At 50.3% G+C, this 25,433-nt stretch overlaps 6 protein-coding genes across 6 annotated transcripts; 3 read left to right on the forward strand and 3 right to left on the reverse strand.

The window, feature by feature from the left end:
* Window positions 1–386: 386 nt before the first annotated feature.
* Window positions 387–3,632, reverse strand: PEX2_078370 (Sec23/Sec24 family protein; the record flags this gene model as incomplete). The annotated part of the gene is made up of 5 exons (XM_016745107.1): window positions 387–1,210; window positions 1,266–1,703; window positions 1,760–2,100; window positions 2,151–2,248; window positions 2,298–3,632. 5 exons carry the CDS (start codon window positions 3,630–3,632, stop codon window positions 387–389), a joined length of 3,036 nt encoding a protein of 1,011 aa, XP_016598025.1.
* Window positions 3,633–4,591: 959 nt separating this feature from the next.
* On the forward strand, window positions 4,592–6,591 carry PEX2_078380 (uncharacterized protein; the record flags this gene model as incomplete). The annotated part of the gene is made up of 8 exons (XM_016745108.1): window positions 4,592–4,648; window positions 4,717–5,117; window positions 5,167–5,282; window positions 5,333–5,510; window positions 5,572–5,886; window positions 5,942–6,271; window positions 6,336–6,407; window positions 6,486–6,591. 8 exons carry the CDS (start codon window positions 4,592–4,594, stop codon window positions 6,589–6,591), a joined length of 1,575 nt encoding a protein of 524 aa, XP_016598026.1.
* Window positions 6,592–6,919: 328 nt separating this feature from the next.
* Window positions 6,920–13,596, reverse strand: PEX2_078390 (cleavage polyadenylation factor subunit CFT2; the record flags this gene model as incomplete). Its single annotated transcript, XM_016745109.1, has 5 exons — window positions 6,920–9,776; window positions 9,837–9,994; window positions 10,672–11,453; window positions 11,510–11,797; window positions 12,093–13,596. The coding sequence occupies 5 exons, from the start codon at window positions 13,594–13,596 to the stop codon at window positions 6,920–6,922; spliced, it is 5,589 nt and encodes a 1,862-aa protein (XP_016598027.1).
* Window positions 13,597–15,768: 2,172 nt separating this feature from the next.
* PEX2_078400 (uncharacterized protein) lies at window positions 15,769–19,086 on the reverse strand (the record flags this gene model as incomplete). Its single annotated transcript, XM_016745110.1, has 8 exons — window positions 15,769–15,927; window positions 15,995–17,808; window positions 17,859–17,904; window positions 17,959–18,043; window positions 18,100–18,138; window positions 18,246–18,372; window positions 18,438–18,984; window positions 19,048–19,086. 8 exons carry the CDS (start codon window positions 19,084–19,086, stop codon window positions 15,769–15,771), a joined length of 2,856 nt encoding a protein of 951 aa, XP_016598028.1.
* Window positions 19,087–19,369: 283 nt separating this feature from the next.
* PEX2_078410 (snoRNA-binding rRNA-processing protein UTP6) lies at window positions 19,370–20,612 on the forward strand (the record flags this gene model as incomplete). The annotated part of the gene is made up of 2 exons (XM_016745111.1): window positions 19,370–19,459; window positions 19,515–20,612. The coding sequence occupies 2 exons, from the start codon at window positions 19,370–19,372 to the stop codon at window positions 20,610–20,612; spliced, it is 1,188 nt and encodes a 395-aa protein (XP_016598029.1).
* Window positions 20,613–22,101: 1,489 nt separating this feature from the next.
* On the forward strand, window positions 22,102–24,916 carry PEX2_078420 (putative RNA-binding protein (Nab3); the record flags this gene model as incomplete). The annotated part of the gene is made up of 6 exons (XM_016745112.1): window positions 22,102–23,221; window positions 23,282–23,442; window positions 23,521–23,937; window positions 23,985–24,031; window positions 24,084–24,304; window positions 24,372–24,916. The coding sequence occupies 6 exons, from the start codon at window positions 22,102–22,104 to the stop codon at window positions 24,914–24,916; spliced, it is 2,511 nt and encodes an 836-aa protein (XP_016598030.1).
* Between the last annotated feature and the right edge of the window lie 517 nt (window positions 24,917–25,433).

The following is a 25,433-nucleotide window of genomic DNA, read 5'->3' on the forward strand; positions in this document are numbered from 1 at the left end:
TGACCATGCATTTACCATGTGCACGGAGATTGTGACACTAAGAACACTCAATAATAAAAGAAACTACCCCTGGTATACACAAATGATTTCTCCTGTGTCTCACAATTATTCGGTGGTTTTTCTTAACTTCACACTCCGTTGAGGTTGGGATGCTGCTCCACTCCCACTGCCTCTGTAAGCCACTGAAGTCAGCGTCATAGTCACCGGTGGACCTTCTCAGTCTGGGACAGGCTGGACCCCGACCCCCCATCAAACCCCCCACCAATTAGCCCCCCTCCGCTTTCATTCTTTGCAGCTTACTTGCAGTCTAGATCGCCAGGGGAACCAACCGGTAGGAAACGGTGCCTGAAAGGGAGGGGTTGGACGGAGGATCCCGGATCGGGCATCTACCAATACGGAGCGCGCATGGCCGACAAACTAGCCAATGCGCCCTCGCTGCTCTCCTCTTTCTTGCGGTGGCCAGCCAGTTCCAAGTTAATCTGACGGTGGATGTGCACCAACCAGTCCACGTAGCTCTGGGCCTCGTTATTCCGGTCCTCCAGCAGGAGTCGGGCGAACTCGTATTCTGCCCCATCCATGCCTTGCCGGGCCAGTTGGATCGTTACGGACTTGGACCCGCGCACCGTCGACAAGTACTGCAGCAGATTACGCACCTGTGCGTTCAGATGCGTCTCGAGCACAGGCAGGGACGAAATGTTGGGGTTCAGGGCCTGGAGGGAGTCGTGGCCCGGCCCGAATAGGTCTTCCAGTAAATTGGGCGAGACCTGTGCGTGCAGCCAGAGTAGAACTGCCTGGCCGTTATCCACGATGTAGACACCACCATCTTCAGTACGGGAAAAGCTGGCTCGCTGGGAAGGCGGGATTTGGAGCTGTCCGTGCTCGTTCGCAAATCCATCTTGCGGCTGCATGTTGTGCACGGGGATAATGCGAGGGTAGAGGTACAAGGCCATTTCCGTGCAGCCCATTGACCGGATCATGCGCATGTCATGCGCCCGTCGGTCCGATGACTCGGGGCCAGCCTTGAATGCTCTCGATTTAACCAAACTGAGCATGTACATCGAGAACTCCTTCAGGTTTTCGGGTAGAACCAACTGGCCGGGTGGGTGTGAGCCGGAGAAGATTTTGCGGTATCCGCTGAAGATGTCGACTGTTTTCTCTGAGATGCTGGCTCGGATGTCCTTGAGGTTCTTATCCAGAGTTTTCGAGGCGGCTATAATGATATCAGTACACATAGTCAACGTCGTTTGATAGATTATTTAACTTACCCTCTTTGGCAATGACCGAGACCACAGCATCCTGGTCGACAAACTTCATCGTCTCCATGCCTCCTTCATTCACCGCTGCCACAACGTTGATACATCGGACACGGCGTTGACCGTCTGCGGAGGTGTAAAGCAAAGCGGCCTGGAAGTGCGCATCCAGCTTGGGATCGAGTTTACCGTCGTAGCTGAAGAGCACGCCGATAGCCTTGTCGGCATCGACACCGGCAATCTCCAGATCAGCGCCGAGTGTGTGCTGGACAAAGTTTCCATGGTAGGCGGACACTTGGAGTCCATTGGAGCATCGGACTTTCATTAAGGTCTGGTATCCTGTCTCACGAGTGACGGCATGAGTGATTTCATGCCGCAGCTTGAGGAGATCGCGCGGGGCATGGAAATTAGGGTAAAAGAAGGTTTCGCCTCCGGTGAGACTAGAGACATGTCCTATGAACCAAGTTAGCTGGTACTTTGTATGAGGCACAATGACGCTTTCAACATACCAATTGTTGCCACATCGAGGTATGTGCCACCAGGGGCTGCCATGAACAGATCCAAGCCCACACCAGCTTCAGCCAACTTGCTTGCCGTCTTCTTCCAAGCTGGGTTTTCAGTGGTGAAAAGTTTCCGTTCCGCATCCGTTCCATGAACTTTAGGATCTTCTCTGACAGCCAAGTGTCCCGGACCGCAGGTAGGTAAGCTAGCCACCGCGCAGACGATCTTGCCACCTGTAGCCTGTAGAGCAGAAAGCGCCGAGTTCAATGTCGGTAGCAAAGCCGACTCGGGGTTTTTGATAGAAGAGAAGATTTTGGGTATCCGGCTTAGAAGAGAAGTGATTACAGACCTAAATATAGTTAGTGATCCGTATGAGACTAGGAATAGGGGGTCTCATACTTCGATTCATACGGGTCCACAAAGAGACCTTCGCTCAACGGCACAAATGGCTCATCCAAATCGGTCATAACCATCATTTGTGCTTGATCCAATGCCGCCTGTGAACGTGTTAATATACGAAAGCATCACATAGTGGGGAACACATACGCTTAGGTTGTAAAAGTGCACCTCCTTATCATATGTAATAATGCCGACCTTCGCCCCAACGGGCAATTTCCGTGATGGTTCATCGCCTTCTGCGCCCTCTGATGGTTGATCATCGCCATACAGAGCATCCTTGATACCTGCACAAACGCCCTTGAGGAAACCCCGATGAACCGACTCCCGGCTAACATCGATCAAAAAGAGAGTTTGAAGGCCCACCGGCTCCTTGTTCCAGTATTCCTTCGGGACCGTAAACTCCACAGTTCCCATAAGCAATTCAGGACGCTGCATGCGATCCACACGCGCACCGGATGGGTCCAGCGGCGCAAAGTATTCGGGAGGTGTATCGTTCGGGAACGTGCACATATTACAGACGAACTTGCTGCCGCCAGATCGGAAGGACATAAATGGGTTGATATATGTTCGGCATCGTCGGCATCGCGGGGGACCGACATCCCCGAAGTCCAGCACGGGGATCGGTTGTTCGCCGGGATCTAGAGGCGCGAGGGGCTGCAGGATCATGCCCAATGGCAAGCCGGTCGAGGTAAGGAAGTCAGAGGCGGAGGGGATATTGTTGAGCGTTAAACGAGCGTATTTAGGAGAGGAGTTGCCTTGGTCCTGGGCCACGAACGGGATTGCCGCTGGTGGGGGGAGGTGTTGGTCCATTGTCGGGTAGACATGGTTGAAGTAGTACTGAGCGGGCAGGTCGCGCGATCGCGGGATGCTGGGAATATGCTCTGGGTCAATTCGGCCTGAAGTAGGGACAGAACCTGCACCACTCGGCATTCCAGGTATGTCGGCGACAGACTGCCCAGACACCAACCCTACCGCCGGGGAAACTGGTCGGTCAGCATGTTGGTTCAAGCCCGTGTTCAAGAACTGCGATTGTTGCTGTTGCTGCTGCGGTTGTTGCAAGCCTGCCTGGTCCATGCCGGCGTTGAATCCTGGTGCGGGGGCTGCTGCACCACCCCCGATATCGTGGTGAGCATGTCGGTGCTTCTTCCGGTGTGTCCTGGCCCCCGCATCTGCTGCAATCCCCAACCCGCTCATCTGAGAGGCTAGGCCTGCCATACCAGGAGCTCCTGCTGCACCCATTGGTTGTTGTGGGGCATTGTATGCGATGCCGGGACTCGCCAAACCCGGTTGTTGTGGTGAGCCATAGGCAGGCCACTGATTCGGCGCGGGGTTGGCGTAAGGCGCTCCTGGCTGTGGAGGGGCGGCGCTGGGAGGATACCCAGCTGGGTATTGCTGAGAGGGAGCCTGAGCCATGTATTGTGGATTGGAGGGGTCTTCGCCGGATCCCTGGCCCATTGTGTTATACATTGAAGGGTCGGCCATGGTGGATCATGCCGCGGGGTGTGAAAATGCGAGAGAGTTCACACAAGGGTGGGATTGAGAAATGGAGAGAAAGTATACAAAGTCTCAACAAATCATCACGGAGCCGAATTAGGGAATAATGAATAACAAGAGACCCTTATGTTGATGATATACCGGATTGACCACCTAAACTCACTCGGATTTACGTACTTCCGAGGTTCTTCACGTGGGCCTGTTGTCTTCGTTGCGCTTACACTTTGTACTTGCTCTTCCTGTTTCTCTTCCTTTTTCTCTTCCTCATCCTTGAATGTTACTATTAAAGCAGACAGCATCCTCAAATGAGTTTGAAATTTCCAAAATTACCGACCTGTCCTTTCTTAATAAAATGTAGTACGGCTCGCTATTCGTCAATCACTCTGCATAACTCCGTGTTAGAGACAGACTAGCCGAAGACCATCCCACTCTTTGATGGCTCCGAAGCCATGCATGGTTGGCACACATGTCAACATTCCCTTCCCTCCAGGGCTTTGTCCCCGTGTCAGCATGTCAGCACCTTAGGCAAAGCAATTCGTCTTTGCATGGCCTTCGGCCACCAATTTCCAAGTCCAATTTTACACTTATCATATTCTCTCCAATCACGTCAGATTTCCAACCCTAGCTCCGGCTCATGCTCCTTAGGGTATATCTTTTTTTTCTGGCGTGTTTACCCTCACCGTCTCTTTTTCGGCTTTGATGGCTCCCGTATAACCCGGTTTCCTGAGCCGACTCCCCTACTCCGTACAACGTAGATATAATACAGGAATTCTGTAAGTTCGGAGATTTCTCTTTTCTTTTTCCCCCTTATCTTCCCCCCCACCCCTAAAGCTCCTTGCATATACATTGGTCACATACTCCTTATCATGGGCCTGACCGTAAAACCAGACCCGGATCGCAAGCTCGGGAGAGAAAGAGTAGATACCCCAGCTCCACTTCAACCTACAATGGCGACTATTCACGATGATGATGAGCTGTTGCTTGCTCGCATCGGCTATAAGCAGGTATTGATGCCCAATGCTTTGGGACGATTATAGCGGGGCACAATCTGATAACGATCTACTCGGATTAGGAGTTACGACGAGAGTTCTCCAAATGGTCAACCGTCTCATATGCCATCTCTATCCTGGGAGTCCTCGGCTCCGTGCCGGCGACATTTGGTTCGCCTTTATCGGCTGGCGGCCCAGCAACGGCGGTATGGTGCTGGTTCATCGGCTCATGCATGGCTATGTGCATTGGAAGCTCCGTGGCAGAGCTAGTATCGGCATATCCTACGGCCGGAGGGATGTACTTTGTTACAAAGCACGTCGTACCTCCTGATCAGGTCCCTATTTTCTCTTGGATCCAAGGTTGGTGTAACCTCCTTGGGCAGACAGCGGGAGTCTCCAGTGTGGCATACACGGTCAGTCAGATGTTGCTGGCCTGTGTTAGTATGAATTCAGAGCTTGTCGATGGCAAGTATTCGTATGCACCGTACGTTAGCCAGTCCCAATTGCAATGGTCCAAGCTAATATTATTCAAGGACGGCGCTGGAGACCGTTCTAGTATCAATCGCAATTCTATGCATTCTTGGCGTGATTTGTTCATTGACCACGAAATCCTTGCATCGAATCATCCTTTGGTTTGCTCCCATAAACAGTGTGTATCAAGAGAACTTAGTTGTTGAACTTGTACTAATGAGTTTACAGTTGGGGCGACTATCTGCATCTGCATTGTGTTGATTACCCTTACCCCTAACCTACAGCCAGCGTCCTGGGTCTTTGGCCATTTCACTGATGGCTCAGGATGGGGCTCAAAAGTCTTTTCGTTTTTCCTGGGCTTTTTATCTGTTGCCTGGACAATGACCGACTACGATGGGACAACACAGTACGTGACCCTGAAATAAATTGCTACCAAGTTCTATTCTAACCTTCCACCTTTATTGTAGTATGTCTGAAGAAACACATGATGCCGCAGTGCGAGGACCAGTTGCTATCCAAACAGCCGTCCTAGTATCTGGGGCACTTGGATGGCTTCTAACCGTCTCAATGTGCTTCTGTCTAACCGATTTTGAGGGAATTCTAGCCTCCCCTACCGGTCTCCCTGCAGCCCAAATTTTCCTCAATGCCGGTGGCAAGCGAGGTGGCACAGTTATGTGGGCATTTGCCATTTTGGTCCAATTCTTCACAGGCTGTTCAGCCATGCTGGCAGATACAAGAATGGCCTATGCCTTTGCCCGAGACGATGCGCTTCCATTCTCAAAGTAGGATGCTTCTGACCTTTGCACCCGCTTCAAGTTCTGCACTGATACATTATAGGTTCCTTTCCAAGGTCAATCCTCGCACCCATACCCCTGTCAATGCAGTGTGGTTTGTGGTTATCTTTAGCGTAGGGTTGAACTGCATCGCTATTGGCTCCACGCAAACAGCAACCGCAATCTTCAATATCACTGCTCCGGCACTAGACCTGTCTTACGTGTCTGTCATTATCGCCCATCAAATCTACAAATCGAAAGTCAAATTCATCGAGGGCCCCTTTACGCTCGGAAAATGGGGTACTTCTATTAACTACATTGCTGTTGTTTGGGTCTTGTTCATCAGTACCATTCTTTTCTTCCCGCCACAACTTCCTGTGACGCCCGCGAATATGTAAGGCGCTTGAGCCCGGTTTATGCTATGATATGAAAAAAGCATACTAACATGCCCTACCCAGGAACTACGCCGTCTGTGTTGGCGGCTTCATTGCCGCTTTTGCTTTGATATGGTGGTGGGTTGCAGCTCGAGGGTAAGAGACGTCTACGATTAACCTATACTTCTAACCCCTTTCAAGTGGATACTGACATGTCCTAATTTCTTTCTGCAGAAAGTACACCGGCCCTCGAACCAACGATATCATACGAGAAGTTCCCACTGAGGACGATGGCAACGATGGCAACGAATCCGAAGAGTCAGGCGAGATCACTGTTTAGATGGTAGATTGTCTCTTACACCACGACGGCTCGTGGTTTGATTCTCTAGGTTATGCATTAGATATAGACTTTACTCATGCTTGTTGAAGTTTTGAGCATTTAAAGAAATGGGTCATATTAGTTTCGGGTTAAAATTGTGTGTTAATGATAGATAATGCAGTTTTTGATAGAATAGTATCTGTGGCATTAACCGAGACAAATGATTAGAAGAAAACTTGTTTGATTATAAATCTCTTGGTGTTTGGGAGAAATAAGTGGCTATGAATGCTTTGTTGATCATGAAGTTATACACCGGGAAAAGATAGAAATACATGTCACGTGTATAGCATTAGCTGCCTGCAACAACAGCCAGGCCCTCGTAAATTTTCCTTTTAACAGCAAGGAAGCTCCCTATTCCACGGCCACCTGGCCGAGCCAGTGAAGACTGCGCCGTTGCTTCAACCTCGATCTTGCCCGTTCCAGATTTGCGCACAGCTACGGACTTGTCAATGAGAAGTGTTCCCTCGCCTCGGAATTCGGCAGAGTGACCAGCGGATTGCATCAGCTTGCGAAGATCAGCTAATCGCAAGTCACCGACATGAAGAGGGCGCGCCATAGACCTGGTTCCTGCAGCCATGCTAGCTGGGAGAGTGTCGAGTAAAGGATATACCTCCACCTTGTCGATTATTTTGGTGTCAGGTTGTTCTAATGTCGGGGCAACAGCGGAAGATGCTGCCTCGTCTTTCAACTGCTTGACCTTCTTGCCCGATGTTTCTATTTCCCCGATGTCGGCAGGCTCTGGTCCTCGCAACTGTGCCGTGAGAGCAACGACGCCGAGGCTGCGGACGTGCTGCCAATTCAAGCGTCGAACGAGCGTGTTGCTCAGCTTGACCATCCAGGCATTTGTATCGACACTTGCATCGATGACTTCGCCGTTTGTCGGAGTGAAGATAATGGCAGCCGAGTCAAACGCAGGGTCAGAAACCGTAGCGCCGACCTTGACTGTCAGCAGTTTCTGGCATTCGGCTGCTAATGCTGAGGTTTCTTCCTTCATGCCACCAACCAGGATCAATTTTTGAGGTTGGATCAGTGGGATTAACATCTCCAAACTGCGCTTGTCGTGCAAGCCCATGAAGTCGATAAACGCAATCCTGGCGTTGATAGTAATGGTCTGAGTATGGTAAACAACCTTCGCAGGACCTTCGAATGACTGGCCTTCTGCTTCGTCTTCGGACTCCGCAGCTATATCGGCGTCTTCACCATCGGAGGCAAGGCTGAGATCATCATCTTCAATCTTCTTGCCATCAATGTGAGGACGCTTCCGTCCTGCTGCGCCGCCAGACAGCTTGCGTCCATTAGGGCCGGCGGTCTCATCCCATCGTCGCTTTTGTCCCAGTTTAGTCTCGGCATCGGTGCGCCGTTGTTGCATATCAATCTCTTCGCGTTCTTCGGCTCGAAGATACTCCTCTGGGCGAATAAATTCTCCATATTCATCTCCCTTCTTTCTTGGTGCCACGTAAGGGAACATGCGCTCGCGGCCCTTCTTGCCACGCACGTCGTAATCAAAAACGTTCTTTCGACGAAGAAGAATGTTGATGCCCAGGTCTTCGTCGCTGACGGCAAGTTTGCTTCGAGTAGCATGTGCAAGTGACGCTGAAAAGTTCAGCGCGCGACCCTGCTGTTCAGGATCCGAGTCTTCGGAAGAGGTAGAGCTCGATCCGTCATCGAGTGCATCCGCGGCGGTTTCAAGAGCTTCTTGGCCAAGTGTTTGAGAGGTGTCCTGAAGTTGGCGCTTGGTCGCGAGATACTGCTGGTATATTAACTGCTCCCCGGTATCAAGAGGGGCTCGCTGCACATCTGTCCAAGACAATTCTCGTCCACCGCTGTGGACTTGTTCGATGTGTTCGCCATCCGATCCTTTCTCTAGAGCCACACCATCTCTTCTTTCCTCGTACCACTGCCAAATCATGCTTCCAATTGTGGCCGAATTTTGTGATGGTTTCGATTCTTGGGCCTTCATGTCCTTGTGGAAGGACTCTGTGAGCAACAGCAGATTGTTCGGTCCTTCGGCCACTTGTCGAAGCGCATCCTTTGAGAAGCCCCAGTCCATTGATGTATCAGAGGCGAGAATTACTTTAGGTCCGGGTTCTGCTAGGAGCTTCTCGAGTCGCTTCTTGCGCTCAATAATCTTGAGATGTTTGAAGGTGAATGGGCCCCCACCCTTGTTAGAACTCTTTTCCTGTGCACCTGTCCTTTGCCCGTTTGTGACATCCGTGCTTTCCGCCGCTTCAAATTCACGGACAATGTTCTCGTCCATCCACTCCAGCATGCTTCGGGCGAGTCGGATAGTGTTGGTAACCTTCTTGCCAGCCAGATACAATCCGGCTCCTTGAAGAACATCCTCTTTGTCGCCATTCGCGGCATCGCGCCAAGAATGTTCTAGTGAGTAGGCTAGCTCAAGAACTCGCGCACTTGTGTCTGTTGGGATGAGAACTGTTCCACCTTTTGCAAGGCTACTTCGGATCATGTCGAGAAGGAGATCATCTCGCTTTTTCCGACCCCCCGAAGGTGCCAGCTTATCGCCTCCTGTTGTACTGCAAATCAAGGCTGTGGGTTTCCGCAACTGTTCAATAACTTCGGTTCCACTGGCACCAGAGCCACCGAACCAGGCAGCGCCCGCGACTACGCTCTCACGAGCTTGGTTCCAATCCATTGCATAGACAATAGATTCCAACCCATGCTGAATATGCCATATCGTTCCACCGACGGTGTGACCGGCATTGTAGGCCGTGAGAGTAAGCCCGTTCAATGGCGGGGAGAAAGGCGATGGGAGAGGTTGGTGCGGTTGGGAATATTTGAGTGGTTGAATGAGAGAGAAGTATCGAGAAATTTCCTCCGCTGTTGGCGATTGAAGCAGGATTCGGCTTGTGCTGCCAGCGGCTTCGGCATCTCCGCCTGACACAGTCGCAGATCCTGCTGACGATGCTCCCGGCTCTGAAACAGAAGCCTTCGGTAGAAATGTGGCAGCAAGCGGAGCGGAGGCGTAGAGGTCTTGTAGGAGCGTACGGCCGAAAGCGATGACGGGATTCGTTGCATAGATTGGGATTTGCGTGAAGAGGGGGAATGTTCGGCAGCAATGGACTAGAGCGCCAATATGGGCAGGCGTCGCGTGTGTCAAGAGAATGAGAGAAAGTGTAGGAATATGCCTGATAGTAATATTAGCTCATCTGAATTCAAACAAGGAAACGCGGTGATCGCATGCTCACTTCTCAAGTTCCGCTAAATCAAGGGTATTAAACGTATCATCCCAGCCAACATCCACTAGGATCTTGATGCCTCCATCAAGTTCCAGGATAGACTGCGATGCCCTCGAAGATGACGACTGAGCGCCAAGGAGGGGAGTGAAAGTGAACATCTTGAGAGTCTACCGTTACTCACGGCAAACCTAGCAGCCGCGATTGTTCTGGACCAGCGATGCGGCGACAGATCGGTCACGGTCAATGCAGCTGTATGCCTCGAGATATTTGGTCAATTCCAAGATTGATCCATTATCCTAGCGTGTCAAATTGATCCGACTTTCGCGAACAAAGACGAGAGATACCAGGCGGCGGGTGAGCTGTTTGTTCGGTTTGCACGTGACGTCTAGCAATATAAATGCTGTGGAGCCTATTGTGTAGATCAAGTCCTCCACTCAACACCTTCAAGGTATTTTTTTACTGACCATTACACCTAGCTATACGGAGTAGATATATTTTGTCTTCTATATTTTCTCCTGGGGCATTGTGCCGGCAATCATTGCCTTACGATAATACCATATTCTACAACGGGAGATACAACTACGTCGGACAACACACATGTTTCGCTCCAACCCAGTGTTGTAAGAATGCAATGCTCATCAGAAGGACGATGACGGTCAAATGAAAATATAAGAAAAAAACACCCAATAAATTCAAATCAAAAAGCATAGAAATCTCAAACTCCGAATCTATATAACTCCGATTAAACCAACCATGGGAACAAAAACAACCCAAACTCCACCACGAAGCTATAAAGATACAACAGGCTTATCTGAATGATGACCACCGGGCTGAACTGACTGACTGCTCTTTTGCAGATGCTGGTCTTGGCCTTCTCTTGCCTTGCCCCTTGCTCCGTCTTTTCGATCTCGAGACCTTGGTGCACGGTGCAGGTGCAGGTGTTATTCCAGTCTAATCGAGCATGATCAGCATGATTATCAAAAAGCTCAATAAATGAGGCACTTACTGGATCCTGCCATTGGCTAAAAGGCCGATGCCTTTCAGCCGAAGGTGGTAGCGCAGCGTCGACTGTGGATTTGATCTTATGGTCCACCAATTCCTCCCCTGCCCACACTCTGGTTCGGCGAACAGCAAGAGGGTCAGGGAAATGTCTCGCCCTCTGAAATGGATCCTTGAGATATGCCTTGATCTGTTCCAAGAACGCATCTTGCAGATTAGGCGGAATCTCAGGACTGGGTGCATCCGCCTGTGATCTTGCACCCGGCCGGTTTCCTGTAGTCTTTTTCAACAGTGCCACCGGCGGTTTGTCTGATATTTTCTCCGCTGCAGCTGCTCGCATTTCGTCCCGTTTTTCTCGTCCTGCTCGTGCGAATGACATGACTTTTTCCACCATGATCTCAGCCGCTGTCTTCCTTCTAGCCGCAGGTGGTGATGGTGTTGATGGAGACTCCATCCGCATTCGTTTACTTGGCTCTGTAACCCCTCTCGTTTCGAGTTCTTCTATCTCCAACTCTTTCTGTCCGTCTTCCAATGCCTCTAGCGCCTCCCGAAAGGGACTTGGTGATGGCTGTGCTTGGCGCGTTCGTTCTGACACTTCGTGATGTTCGACCCCGCCTAATCTTTCAACTTGAACCAAACATTAGCATCATTGACTGGGGCGACATATAAACGGATTCACTCACAATCCTTTTGCTTCTTTTTATAATACCTCTCGATCTGCTCAGGGCTAAAGAGCCCATCGTGGGATACTGGGGACAGGCTATCCGTCGATTGGGCGCTATTATCGTCAGCGGCGTTGAACTTGCTAGGCTCACTGGTCTTGGAAGAAGCGCTGACCTCGCTGCCAGAGCCAGAGCCAGAGCCAGAGAAAAGGCTATTAGGTGATTGTTCTCGAGAGTCTCGAGCTAAGTTGGGCTCAACATGAACGTCATCGGCATCGCCAAAGATTGAACCTTCTTCCGAGATCGAGTCTAGAGCCCACTAGTCAGCGTATTGCTCGAATAGGTCTCCAGTATGCAACATGTAATGTCAAAGTGATTTCGTCCTCTTTTGCCCAAGTGACAACCAAATCCAAAGAGTCATCCTGGACGCTTTGGTTCGGACTGCTTCTATATTTATCTCACTGTGTAATTGGCACACTCGCACACCATTCGAAGGGTCCTTTGGCATACCCATAATTGAACCATATGATCACCTTGGATATATACAATAAAAGACATAGGAACATGCAGAAAATCACGTCAAACTAAGCACATCTGTACTTACCAATCTGTGCAGTTTTCCCATCGTTCCCAAGAGGCGGAGGGGTTGTCGGTTCCGAATACGTGCCCTCTGGATTTAGTTCCAGGTCAGACCCCCCGGTCACCGACGACCTCCTGGAATCGACTGACTGACTTTCTTCGCTGTCATGCTCGCTGTCCTGCTCGCTGTCTTTCTTGCTGTTCCGCTCGTTCCCAAGAGATATGGTGACTGTAGATTCCAAGGTGGCCTCTGTATTTTGTTCCAGGTGAGCCTCTTCTGACACAGAGGACTTTGTGGACTCGTCTGACTGGCTTTCTTCGCTGCCCTGCTCGCTGCCCCGTTCGCTCTCCGGGTCCGGACTTGCAGAGCGCGAGGCAGTCGGCCATTCCTCCAATCTCGGTCGATTAGAGATGTTGCTATCCAAGGCGTGCGGATAGGGCTGCGCCATGTGATCACCGCGTGCTCGGACTGCCATGTTTGGACGTTCATAGTCCCGGAAGTAGAAGGCCGCATCACTTGACTTTCGACTAGTTTGCTGGGATGATCCTGTCGCAAAGTGCCTTGTGATGGGGATTGGCGGCAGAGCTGGGTGCCATTGGCCCCCGACAGTCACAGTCGTTGGCAAGGGGCCCTCAGCTAGGGATTCGTAGATCTGCTCTCGAATCTCCGTATCAGTGAGCGTATGTTCGAGGCACAAGTACGCAAGTTCGTAAAGAGCTGGGTATTCCAGCCCGGTCCATTTCTTGAAGTCGCCTTCTTCGAAGGTCCATTGTAAGTCTCCAAAGTTACTTGTGCTACCAATCCTCCTGGGGGCCTTTATGCTTTCGCTCTGGGTGATCACCCAACGAGGCTGCGGTGCAGTGCCTCCAATATAGATGTGAGGTAGAGGTCTGTTGTCTTCGTTCTCCACGCCTGCTGGGACATCAGCTTTCCTCATGTACTCCCATTCCCCAATTCGTAAAGCTGGACGCTTTTCTTTGGGGGGGCCCATTTCCACATAAAGATTGGGAGGAGTCACAGTCTCGAGCTTGCGCCTTTTGGGTTGTGTTTCATAGTGATCTTCCTCGCTTTCTTCATCTTCGTCCTCTTCGTCCTCGTCTTCATCATATTGATTTGCTGAAGCTTTCACGGTAGCTGCGATAACCCTGCCTTTTGTGGCCTTCGCCTTCTTAGTAGTTTTGATGGTTTTGGTGACTTTGATGACTTTGGCCTTCGCAGCGGTTGCGCACTTTGTGCCCTTGCTGTTTTTGGTATTGGTAACCTTCGCGGCCTTTGCTGCAGCATTTGCTGCAGCCTTAATTTCGTCCTTTTCGGCCTTCGCTGCGGCCTTCTCTGCATCTTTTACCCGCTTCGCTGCGGCCTTGTTCGCATCTTTTAGCCGCTTCGCTGCCTCCCTCTCGGCCTTCTTTTCCTCCTTGTCCCTTTTAAGTCTAGCGGCTTTAGCGGCTTTTTCGGCCTTGGAAGGCTTAGGTGGAAGAGGCTGGGCCTTTGGGCGAGTTCCCGCGGCCATTGCTCGTGTTATAACCATCTTTTCGAATTGATCGATGGTTTTCCGGTCTGTTTTGATTTGTTAAATAGAGATTAAGTAAAATTATAAGACGAGGGCCATACCTACTATCAGCTGGTACTATTACAATGATGATGATTGATCTAGTGACAGGAGATTCAAGTCAAGAAAGTCGGAGTGGTGTTCGTGGTTGAGGATAAATTAGGACATGTTAGCTCCATATTAATAGATGACAGAGACGGGTCACCTATTCGTGACAGTATACAAAGCACAAGCAGAGACCGACGAAGAACCATGCGGATACTTACCGACACAAAGAGAGTTAAAAATATCTTTTCGAGCCCTCTTCTTTGTTGACCGCGCCCAGCTTATTGCAGATATATCGAAGGCCTTGACAAAGAGCGTTTCAGGTCAATCTTGATACAAAGTTCCACTTCGTGCAACCGGAGGTAGCTCTGGCTTAAACCAATCAGAGTTTCTAACAGCTGTAATGCAGCAGGTTTATAATATTATCGGCCCTTTGTACGCTGTGGACATTTGTTGACTTTGATCCAAAGTCTTGAGGGACCGCAAAATATCAACTCTGGCTCATGAGCATATACCGAAAGGAAGCCAATAGGATAGACCAATTAATCCAAACTACTGAACCCAGGCAGCTGAAAGAAAAGAAACAAGAGTATCATCAGACTTCGAAAAGCGCATGAAAAGCAATGAACAAGGACAGGAACCACAGGAAGAAAAGCAGTGCCCAAAATTGATGTTGAATTTGAGCATAACCGCATCAAAGGAAATTATAATAATTTCTAGGATATCAGTCGGAAGAAGATAATACCTCGTTTTCGAGCCTACACGACGAAGTTTGAGCCGGTATTCTTGACCATCTGAAGAAATTCGCACCCACCTTCCTTACCCTAGATGAGAGGTCCAAATTTTTAATTTTCAAATCTAATCAAGCTTATCGCATCCTAGGAAGTTCGATATGATTTCCCGGACAAACTGGGAAATGGGGAATTGCAAAGGGGCGGGTTAGGGCTTGCTTCCAAGTGGGGAGGGATATCAACCAGCCATTTGCACCGAGAGGCAAAAGCTGACCAGGTGGGATAAACCTGGTTCGTATCCAGATTTGGCAATGGTCCCCCTCATTTCCTATTACGATAGTTTCACTAAAACAAAGCGAAGTGCATTTTCCCGTTATCTGGATCTGGTACCAGAATTTGACTCGAACGAGACAAAGACCTTTGAGATTTGATGAGTCCGTGCGTCCATGAAGAGCCTGTTGTTCATATCGAGGAATCAGCATGGCCACTGGAATGCACCTGGACAGACATGCTACTCTGCTGTCATTGCCCTGTGCTGAATACTCGATGGCTCTATGTTAAATCCGGAAGGGCAATATAGACCCGGAGAGGGAAAATAGCGGTGGTAACTTCTATCAGGTAGGATCCATGTGGTCGACCAGGTGAAATTCAAATCGTCTTTGATCGTGGTTAGGGCTATTATTAGCGGATGCCTGTCAGCACAGGACAAAGAATACCTCGAAGTTTACATCCAGAACGATACGAAAGAGCCGTCTTAGGATCCTTTCAGTTTGGAAAGCACCATGACACAAAGAGGATCATGCTGGCGTTGGGGGAGATTATGTCTCATGAACCTGTCGATATGGTTGCTGCTAGGACTCCCACATGGGAGTTGAAACCGCTGTCAAGAGTTCATATTTTGTTCTCACCTAATTCTTGGTTTCCAAGTCTGATAAAATGATCCAAGAAAACTAAAAGAAAATGCCCCGCCACTCCCGAAAAAGGATTGGGGATAATGTACAGATGTCCGGCTAGCCTTTACGATGATACAGGACTACGCATTCAGAGGATCTCCTGTCCTGTATACCAAGTGAGATGGAATTCGTTGACTTTCCGTCTCTCGGGTCATGCAATGTACGAGTATGTAGAAGGAGGACGGGGTGCACGAAGTCAGAAGTGAACACTAGTAGGATAGGAAGACGATCAACAGAAAATACAGAAAATACTCTCATAATTCAGTTACGCTAGGTATATTGGCAATCCCAAAGGTAGTGGGATGTCTGCCTTGTTCGGTCCTTAATTATGTCATGATATTCCAGACCCATCAATTGCAATCTTCATCATGCAAAGTTTTGCGCAATGAAGCGGATTCACGCTTCTCGCTCAGGAAGACTGTCTATTGCCAGTACCTGGGCTCGTCGAAGACATGGTAGCGGTGTCCACGAACTCCCTGGCCACGGAATAGGGCAGGGAAGCGGCGACCAACGGGGACCATCTCCTCTGGGATACGCATCTCATTTTCGGGTTCGGGCTCGCCAATGACGAACTTTCCAACCTAGATCACGAAACAGTCAGAAACTAAGCCCGCGTGGGAGAAGAAATAAAGAAACATTATTACGTACCTGGATCTCCGTATCCGTGATAGTATCACGACTGATTCTGGCGTAGCCAGTGCGGTGCAGCTTCTTGAAGAGAAGGTACTCGCACCATCTATCCCAATCGGTAGGATCAATATCCTTCATTTGGCTACGCTCGCTCACGTAGGTGTTGTAGTTACCCTCGAGCGGCTTGGTGACGAGGTAACTCAACAGGATCAGAGGACGCGGGGAGTCGCCCATCAGCTTTGACAGATACTCGCTCTGCAAGCGGCGGTCCTCGGGGTCCTCTTCCTGTCCGGAGTGGAACACAACAACATCAATCATCTCGCCATACATGTCGAGTGTGGCGTGGATTGCAGGTGCCAGCTCACCCACAGGCGAGGGGAGGAGGTGGTGCGTAGAGTTGACGATGGGGAACTTGGAAAGTAAGGCGGAGCCCCAGGTATGCTTGTTAGGACCAGGACCGAAGTCGGTGTAGTAACCAAGGTCCTCGGCAATGTACTGGGTGACGTCCCTGTTGCCCATGATGATACGCTGGTTGTCGGATTCAAGGAAACCAATGACATCCAGCTCAAGCTCACTAATAACGTCGCGCATGCGGCGCTCAGATGACCACATGTTGTTATCGAGGCCAAAGTGGACAGTCCAGATACCAGCAGTCACAACCTTGTCCTCCTTGTGATGAGGGGTGTAGTCATTGGTCGGGAAGCGGAGGTAGGCGATGGACACGGAAAGCAATTGCAGCACAGCAAGAACGTAGATATAGTACGATCGCTGTTTCCTGCTATTGGGATTGACGGGCTTGTGAGCCTTGCGGGAGCGAGTCGAGTTCGAGGTCGCCGCAGAGAAGACACCCGCACCAATGGACAGCATCGTAGTGGTCATGAGCCAGTCAGTGTGCTCACGAAGGAACGGACCACCTGGCACGAAGGCATAGGCGACAACCCAAACGTGGAAGAGCAAAAGTGCAACATAAACGATGAAGCCGATTCCGAACGTACTCGCGGGGGAGTGACGAACGCTGGACAGGATCAGAACGGGAGCAACGGCCATGATATAGAATGCAAGAATGAGGGCTCCGTAGAATCCAGTCCAGTGGTGGTAGCAAGTAAGGAGAGCAGCACCAATGGAACCGACACCGAAGGCAGTCCAGCTTCCAGCGATTCTAGGGTGGAAGATGCCGTACACAAGGCCGGCTCCCATTGCGAAGATCGTCAGAGCACCGTGAGGAGCTGCGAGCGGTCCACGCACTGGGTATCCATCCCAGACCCACGAAATCATGGTACTGGAGTCAGTCAAAAGCGATACGATGGCGAACATCAGAGCACCAAATCCAACACCAGCAAGAATTGACGAGCCCTTCTTGCCACCTGCTGGCAAGTAATCACCGCCGCTCGTGTTTGAACCTCTCTGGGACCTCAAAACAGCAAACAGAGCAAGGAAGATCCCGAGTTTGTTCCAGCCACCATTCTCAGCGTGAACAATTGGCCAAAGGGGGTTGTTGGTCTTGCATGCGAACTTGGCAACTACGGACATGATCAGTCCGATGCCCCAAGCCATGATACGGGCTTCAAGACGAGGAGTGTTGGCCCTTTCGGCAAAGAAGCTAGCGGTCCATGCTGCACAAGTAGTAGAAAGAGCGAACCCAGTCACAAAGAGACGGTTGGCAGGATCCTGGAACTTATATCCGAGAAGACCAACGAGTGAAAGCAGGTGAAGAAGGCGAAGATTCTTCACCGCTGCAGATCGCAGTGATGGGATAATGTAGAGCAACGGGGATGTGCAACAAACAATGGCAACCTCGTAACCGGAGATACCCATGTGCCAGAGAGGGAAGTCTATCAATATTAGACAGGTCCATCCGTACTAGGGAATATATATCACTTACACCAAACAAGGACAGGCAGAGCAGTCACAATGGTCCAGAAAACAAACTACAGTCCATTGTCAGTAACGCAGGAGACCAATGATCGACTGGTATAATTTACCCCATTGTAGACATCCGAAGCGGCATCAATGATCTCAGCCCAGAAGAAGCCCTCGCCAAAGGTGTTGCCAACTGGCTTGCCCTTCCTACGCATGTGGTTAATTTCCGGGATGGTTGTAGTTGGTTATGGGATTGTACACACTCTTTCTCCAAGACAGCATCTGCAGTCGTTTTCAATTGCCTAATGAGCACGAACTTAGAAAATGTTTTCTTTGTTCAAAACCAATATAGCCTTTGGCACTATACATTTGATGCGGGCAGTGTCATTTTGGAAGCCACGGTACATACCCTCTGCTAACACCCTTAACATCCCTCACCACCAATTCGAAGCTCTCAAAGTCAAGAGCCGTGATAGCATCAAAGCCGACATCGAACAGGATTAGGGACCATTCAAAGAAGGCATATTTGGTGTAGGCTAAAGGTTTGACAGATTAGCATGCGGTAACCCCCAATTGGATGCTCACAAGGGCAAGTACTCACCACCAGGAACCTTGTGGACCTTGTGCTGAATGAAATAGTAGATCAACGGAACCAAAGTTCCGAAGAACAAGCTGGCCATGATTTTGCGGTACTTGACGGCACGGTGGTTGTTCGGGCTGAGCGCAAGGCAACCCAGGGTCCACGGCAAGGTGGCCACCAAGTACGAGATCATGAAGATATCATGCCAGTCGTGGTCATCGGTAGATGTGACATAGGTCCAACCACCACATGTCAATGTCCGGAAAATACCCACGCCGGCAACCAACTTGGGTAGGGTCGAGTTCGGACGCGAAGTGAGGATATACCACAGGAAAACGAGGGCAAAACGAGGACCGGAAGTAATAGCAATGAAGACCTGGAAGAAGGATCGTTCGGGATATCGGTCACCGATGGTCGCTGAGACGGAGGGGAACCATTCAATGGGGTAGCCGTAATGTTCATTTTGAACGATCTTGTGGTAGTGCAAAGCAACGCCGACAATCAACGCACTGATGAACGCTGCGTATGCGAAAGCCGTGTGAGTCCATGCGACCCATTTGCCGTTGATCTGCAAAAGATGTCAAGTCAGTGGCGTTTCGAGATCCGCATCGCATTGCGCTTTAGAACTTACGGCAACCACGGCATCTCCGTCCTTGTATCGGGGAGCCATGGCGGCGCAGAGGTAAAGGCAATCTCTGCACCTATATGATAAAAAAAAGCAAAAATTGAGGATGAAAAGAGCGTCAAGAAAAAGAACGAAAAGAAATACGACTTAAACAAGATGTCACGAGCAAACGGCCCCTGAGGGAAATGAAAACAACGTCCGGATCCCTCGGTGATTCTGAGTACCCTGTACGCTAACCCGATGCGGCTAAGCGTACCCTGGGGCTGATCGGTGTTTTTTCAATGCGGGATGCCGACTTTTTTTTTAACCTCTTCAGTGAACAGCAATCATGTCCGCCGCAACAGATAAGGCTCGATTCTTCCTCGAGAAGTCAGTGCCTGAGCTCAAGGAATATGAGCGCAAGAAGATTTTCACAAAGGTAAGCCGCCAAGCAGAGTTATTCCATCAGAATCACAGCTGATCAAGATAACTAGGATGAAATTTCCTCCATCGTCAAAAAGCGATCTGATTTCGAGCACAAGCTCAACGCGCGTGGTGCGCAACCGGTGGATTTTGTGCGCTATGCTGAATACGAAATGAACCTCGATGTGCTGCGAAAGAAGCGGGTGAAGCGACTTGGGATTCGGTCGGCAGGATTCAATGGCCAGCGACGCATTTTCTTCGTTCTCGACCGAGCTACACGCAAGTTCCACGGCGATATAAATCTCTGGGTTCAGTACATCGAATACGCTCGCAAACAGAAGGCACACAAAAAACTCCTCATGATTTTCACCGATGCTCTGCGACTACACCCTACCAGCGCCGACTTATGGGTTTATGCCGCTAAGCACGTCCTCGATGACCACGGAGATATGACACAGGCTCGGAGTTACATGCAGCGCGGTCTACGGTTCTGCAAGAGCGCGAGGACAATTTGGATTCAATACGCAAAGCTGGAATTGATTTACATCGCAAAGCTGGTCGCTCGTCAACGGATTCTTGGTCTGGATGAGGAGAGCCAGAAGCCCAAGCCGATTCAAGAAGCCACACTCGACGACACCGATGCCGACATGATTGCGCTTCCATCACTCACAGCGGAAGATATCAACCCGAGCACAGGAGCGGACGGAGAAGTAGACCAGGTTGCGCTGCAAAACCTGAACTCCACGCCTGCTCTGAGCGGTGCTATCCCGCTCGCTATCTTTGATACCGCCACAAAGCACTTCAACAATGATGATCGGTTCGGTCAGGAGTACTTCGATATGGCTTGGGAATTCCAGGATGCGCCTTGTCTTCGCAAGATTTTGGAACATGTGATTGAGACGATGCGCGCCAACAAGCCTTCCAGCCCACGGACGCAGATTTGCTACATCAAGTTCCCAACCGCTGGAATCCCTGTCACTTCGGCCGACTTCCCGCGGGCGCTTGGTAGCTCGCTTGCCCGCCTCAGAGAGTATCCCATGGGCAAGGATCTCGCACGCCAAGTGATCAACTGGCTTCAACCTGTTCAGGCAACAGAGGACCTCGATCCTTCATTGCAGAAGGTTATTGCGGCAACCGTCCGCAATGCGGAGCGCGCGGCACAGGAGTAGCATACATATAGCATACCCAAGTATTTGTACTTAGCACTTAGGCGTTGATCGGATATTATCAAAATTCAGGGTCCACTGGCGAACTTGTCCCTATGCTATCATCAGGTGGTTTGCATGTTTATTATCAATCATCATATTTGCTTCCCCGGCGACTACTTTTCTTGTCGCTGTGCTGTTTCTTGTCTTTAATCCGGCCCTCATTTTGAGCCCTTTGTCTGTGTTTTTTTTTTCCTCGTTAGATTTGCTCGATTGCTTCACACGGAAAGGGGTAAACATACAATTTTTGCACGCGATTCCTTTGCGCTTGGGATGTTTCCCCAGGGATCGCTTCCTTGGCTGAGCTCTGCAATAGCTGATAGAGCTTGTCATAGCAGGATTCCACATTGTTAGACTGTTTCCGCTCCTCATCCGACTGGATAACTAGACATTGGGTTCTTTCAGCGGCATATCGGGAAGCGCGTAGTGGATGGTGTATCAGACGAGGCACCAAGGGGAGCAAGGCATCCAATGGGACTTTCAAGGTGGCCTTGGAGTTGACCCTATTTCCCTCATCTCCGGATTAACATTGCAACATTCAGTATTGATCTTCAAGTGGGGACACTGACTTGTTCACATTTTGCCCGCCCGGACCGCTAGATCGACTGAAGGAGACCTCGCAGATGTTGCGGGGGATGGTCTTGGAATTGAGGGTTTTGAGCCAATCCCTGGCTATTTGTACATCTTGATCAGCTTGAGATGTAAATCTTCTCAAAGGTAGTACCCGAAGGCATTGTATACGCCATTGGCAATACATGAGAGCAGTACTTTGTATACGAGAAGAAACCCTGGAGAGGTGGAGTGTGACTAATTAAAACTTCTAAAAAAGTAAGGCCGTTCCTCGCGTGGTCTAGCCCCGCTTAGCGTACGTAACAGAAGCTTTTATTTGGACTGGGATAGGGATCTAGGGTGATTTAGAGTGATTAGAGTAAATTGGAGTGGTTTAGAGTGGTTAGAATGATGTAGTGATGTACTCTGTACGGAGTAGTGATTTTATAGTGATTATAGTAACCACTATAATCATCAATCATTGCTCTACTTTGTACACTATTATATACCAACTTGAAGTATACTCTTTCTTCTCTGTAAATTGATCTAAAAAAAAAAAAAAAAAATAATAAAAATAATAATACAAGCCAATACCTTATCCTCGTGATGCAGTGGACATCCCCAAATCCATCTCAACGCCTCCAACTGCTCACCTGACAAACTTTTTTTTTCCTTATTCCCACTTCTCACTAGAACCCCCCACCTAATTCCCTATTTCCATCTTCATCGCCTATTTTTCTTCTTTCTACTCGTCCCCTTTCCCTCTTGGGCGAGGTTTGAGAAATCCGACCCATCTTTTCCCGCCCCACCTTAGCTTGCGATTGCGAAAATTCCTAGGGTGACCCTTCTCTTCACCCCGAGACTTTTTCTCCGTAGATGAAACCACCTCCTCCTCGAAGTCTACATGACGCCCAGTCCCCCCGATGAAGCGCTTCACTTTCGTGGAAAGACTCTGACTCCGGAAAGCCCTCGGCCCCTACATATCCCAGAGCCATCCAATATCCCAGTCTTAGAGAACCAAATGGACCCCGTCTTCAACGATACCTCCACCTATGAACGCTCGGTGTATAAGCAGGTCCCGCAAATACACGATGGATGGTTGCACGGAGGGTTGAAGGATGGGGGGGGACAGAGTCAGACCCAAGATGCTGGTAGTTTTCATGGCTCGCAACCAAATCGTGGGATGCAGAATGAAATGATTGCTTCTGCATACTACCCTCCTAACCCAGCGTCGGGGTCCGAAAATCCCAGCCATCAGAGCTCGGGTTTCTCTCACCCCGATTCCACTTATTCCCTCGCTGCTCCGGACGCTCCGGTATCCCAAGCCTTTGCCACTGGGAGCGAAGTAGATCATGCCCACAACCCGGAGCAGTCAAGGATGCCGGACCGCCTAATTGCTGAGGAGCGCGGGGGACATACCACAGGAGGTGTCAATTTCCAGCAACTCCTCGACAATCTTTCTCACCCCAACCCCGGTGCAACCATTCCCGCCGTCTCTTCCGCTGAGAACTCGTCTCTCCACCAAGCACCCGCTGGCGAGTCGCTCAAATCCCAGGGCATCCCTGCCCACCTTCAAGCCCAAAGCCACGATTCTATCCAGGCCCATTATACTCCAAATGTCGAGGTGGCATATCACCAACTTCCGTCTGCCCATGATGCTGCTGCTACTGCATCGCCTGCCTACTCAGCCCAACCTAGTAATATCCAACCCCAAACCCAGTCTCAGCCATTTAACATTGCTTCGGGAGAGGTCTCGGCCGTCAACAATCTACTTCCTCCTATTTCCACTTACCCGAAACCCCCATCTACCGGTGCCGAATCTCAGGGCTCCTTGCAAGAGCCGCTTTTAGCCTCCAAGAAAGGCCGTGTTGATAAGCAGGGTCGGCCTATCAAGCTTTCTGACGATGATATGCCCTGGGGCCCAGAGGTTCAAAAGAAATATGACGAGTTTCTGCACGATGAGCGGATCTATGTGACAGAAGGTCTTTGGGATCGGTTCCCGATGGGCTCCAGGTTGTTTGTTGGTCAGTTTTGTTCCCGGTTACATCTACTCTTCGTTGATCTAACAATTTTATTATCTGCAGGCAACCTTCCCACTGAAAGAGTCACCAAGCGAGACATGTTCCATATCTTCCACAAGTACGGTAAATTGGCTCAGATATCGATCAAGCAGGCATACGGCTTCATCCAGTTTCTGGAGGCGAGTTCCTGCCATGCGGCTCTCGGCGTCGAACAGGGAGCCGTCGTGCGAGGCAGGAAGATACGTGAGTGCCTGAAGCCATAGAGCAATATTTCTCTCAAAGAAAGACCTAACCGTCATCAGATCTTGAAATTTCAAAGCCTCAACGATCTACCCGACCCACTCAAGCACCCGAAGCTTCCCGTGCACCGCCGCCACGTCGTTCCCGGTCACCGGAGTTCAGCCGTGCCGGTCCTGGCCGAACTAACGTCCGAGCCCCAGTCGACCGATACGACCGGTCTAAGCCCTATGAAGCAAGTCGGCTTCCATTCAGCGATTTCCGGGATGAACCTTCTCATCGCAGCAGACGCGACGATTATCGCCCGCCACGATCGCCTTCCCCACGACCTTTTCGGGGATCTAGAGATGGGTATCGGTCGCGCGACAGAAGCCCGGAAAGATTTGATCGCCGCGAGCGAAGGCGCTCCCGTTCTCCACGTTCTCCTCGCTCTCCTTATTCCAGAGACCGACGTTACCGCAGCCACAGCCCAAGACCCCGTGGTATCTATGAAGGCGAAGCAGATTTACCTGTGCCTCGACGAGCTCAGCGAGATGTACCAGATGTGCAGATCCTTGTGCTGGAGGAACTCGACAGGTGGGTTGAATACCTCGATGTCTTTTTGGAAAAAATCACTAACATTTCGAAGAAACTTCGTGCTTCATGTAGAGAACGCGTTCCGCAACCGTGGGCTGCGAGTAGATGTCCTGGTGCTTGGTCCGCGGATCCCTCTTGGCGCGGCCGTGCATCGTCAGTTTATTGAAGGTGTTCTTGCGGTTGTTCGCCTCGCCCGTCCGAACCAAGTCTCTCGGAAGATTCCTCTGCAGCTATTTGATCGAACCGCTGGATTGGATAATGTTCGCTTCCTTGGTAAGCGCATTCTGTGTCCGCTTTTTGGTGGACCACTTGCTAATTACTCTTTTTTTTCCACTTACAGATTACCCCGAGCTCGAACCTAATATGTCTGCTGAGCTCCTGAGCCACCAGTCCCAAGCGATGCAGCGAGGAGCAGCGCCAGCCGCATTTGCACCCAATCCTGGTTTCATCCTTCCTCCTGCACAGCCTATGGCGGTCCCTCCGCCTGGCTTGCCTGCGCTTTCAAACCCACCCAACATTGCGAACCTCATTGGTTCACTTGACGGTCCTAGCCTTTCAACTCTCTTGTCGGCGCTCCAGCGACCTCCCCATTCGCAGCCTGTTTCTGCTACTCAGTCGCCCTTTTCCTCACCAAACCCACCTCCCGCCGACCTCGCCAGTCTCCTGACCAACGCGCATAGGGCGCCACCTATGCAAACCACCGCACAGCAACCCCTCCCCCACCCACCCTTCAATCTACAGCCTGTAAATGCCCCCGTCATCACGGATCCAACCCTGCTATCGCTCCTGGCCAAAGGACTAGGTGGACAACAGCAGCAGAGCCAGGGACCCGTCGGTCCCCAGGTACAGAACCTGATGCAGCACCTGGCTAAATGGAAGCAATGATTTCACGACTCTCTTACTACCTATCATTTTTTTCATTCGAACTTAAGGTTCATCTTGTCATTGTTCATTTTCGGAGCTTGGCGTTCTTGCATCCCTACTTGGTGGATTTCAGTGCTCTGCTTCGGTTCCTTTTTTCTGGCTGGCCAAAAACCAGTTCTCGCAACACTAGGCGTTTCATTCTCTTTTCTTTTTGCTCTTTGCTTCTCATGTGTCACAAATGCAGTAAGATTATTAGGAAGATATCGGGGCAAGGCGGTGTCTAGGATGGAGTTGACATGTCTTTTCAACCATTGGACTATTGCTCATTGTGATTACTGATTTCCCCTTTTGGACATAATACGGGTGTTCCCTAGATACATATTTTGGGTTATAATATTGCTGGACATCTTTTCTTTTGGCTTCAAAGTGTGTACTTAAGTCACCCCACCACATTTTCCCTCTGCCACGGGCTTTCTAGGGCCGAACAGCGATGTTTTCCACCGTGGATGTTATCGGTGATAATCTCAAGACGGCGTTT

This window comes from Penicillium expansum (assembly GCF_000769745.1).
Source record: "Penicillium expansum strain MD-8 chromosome Unknown contig268, whole genome shotgun sequence".
Classification (NCBI taxonomy): Eukaryota; Fungi; Ascomycota; class Eurotiomycetes; order Eurotiales; family Aspergillaceae; genus Penicillium; species Penicillium expansum.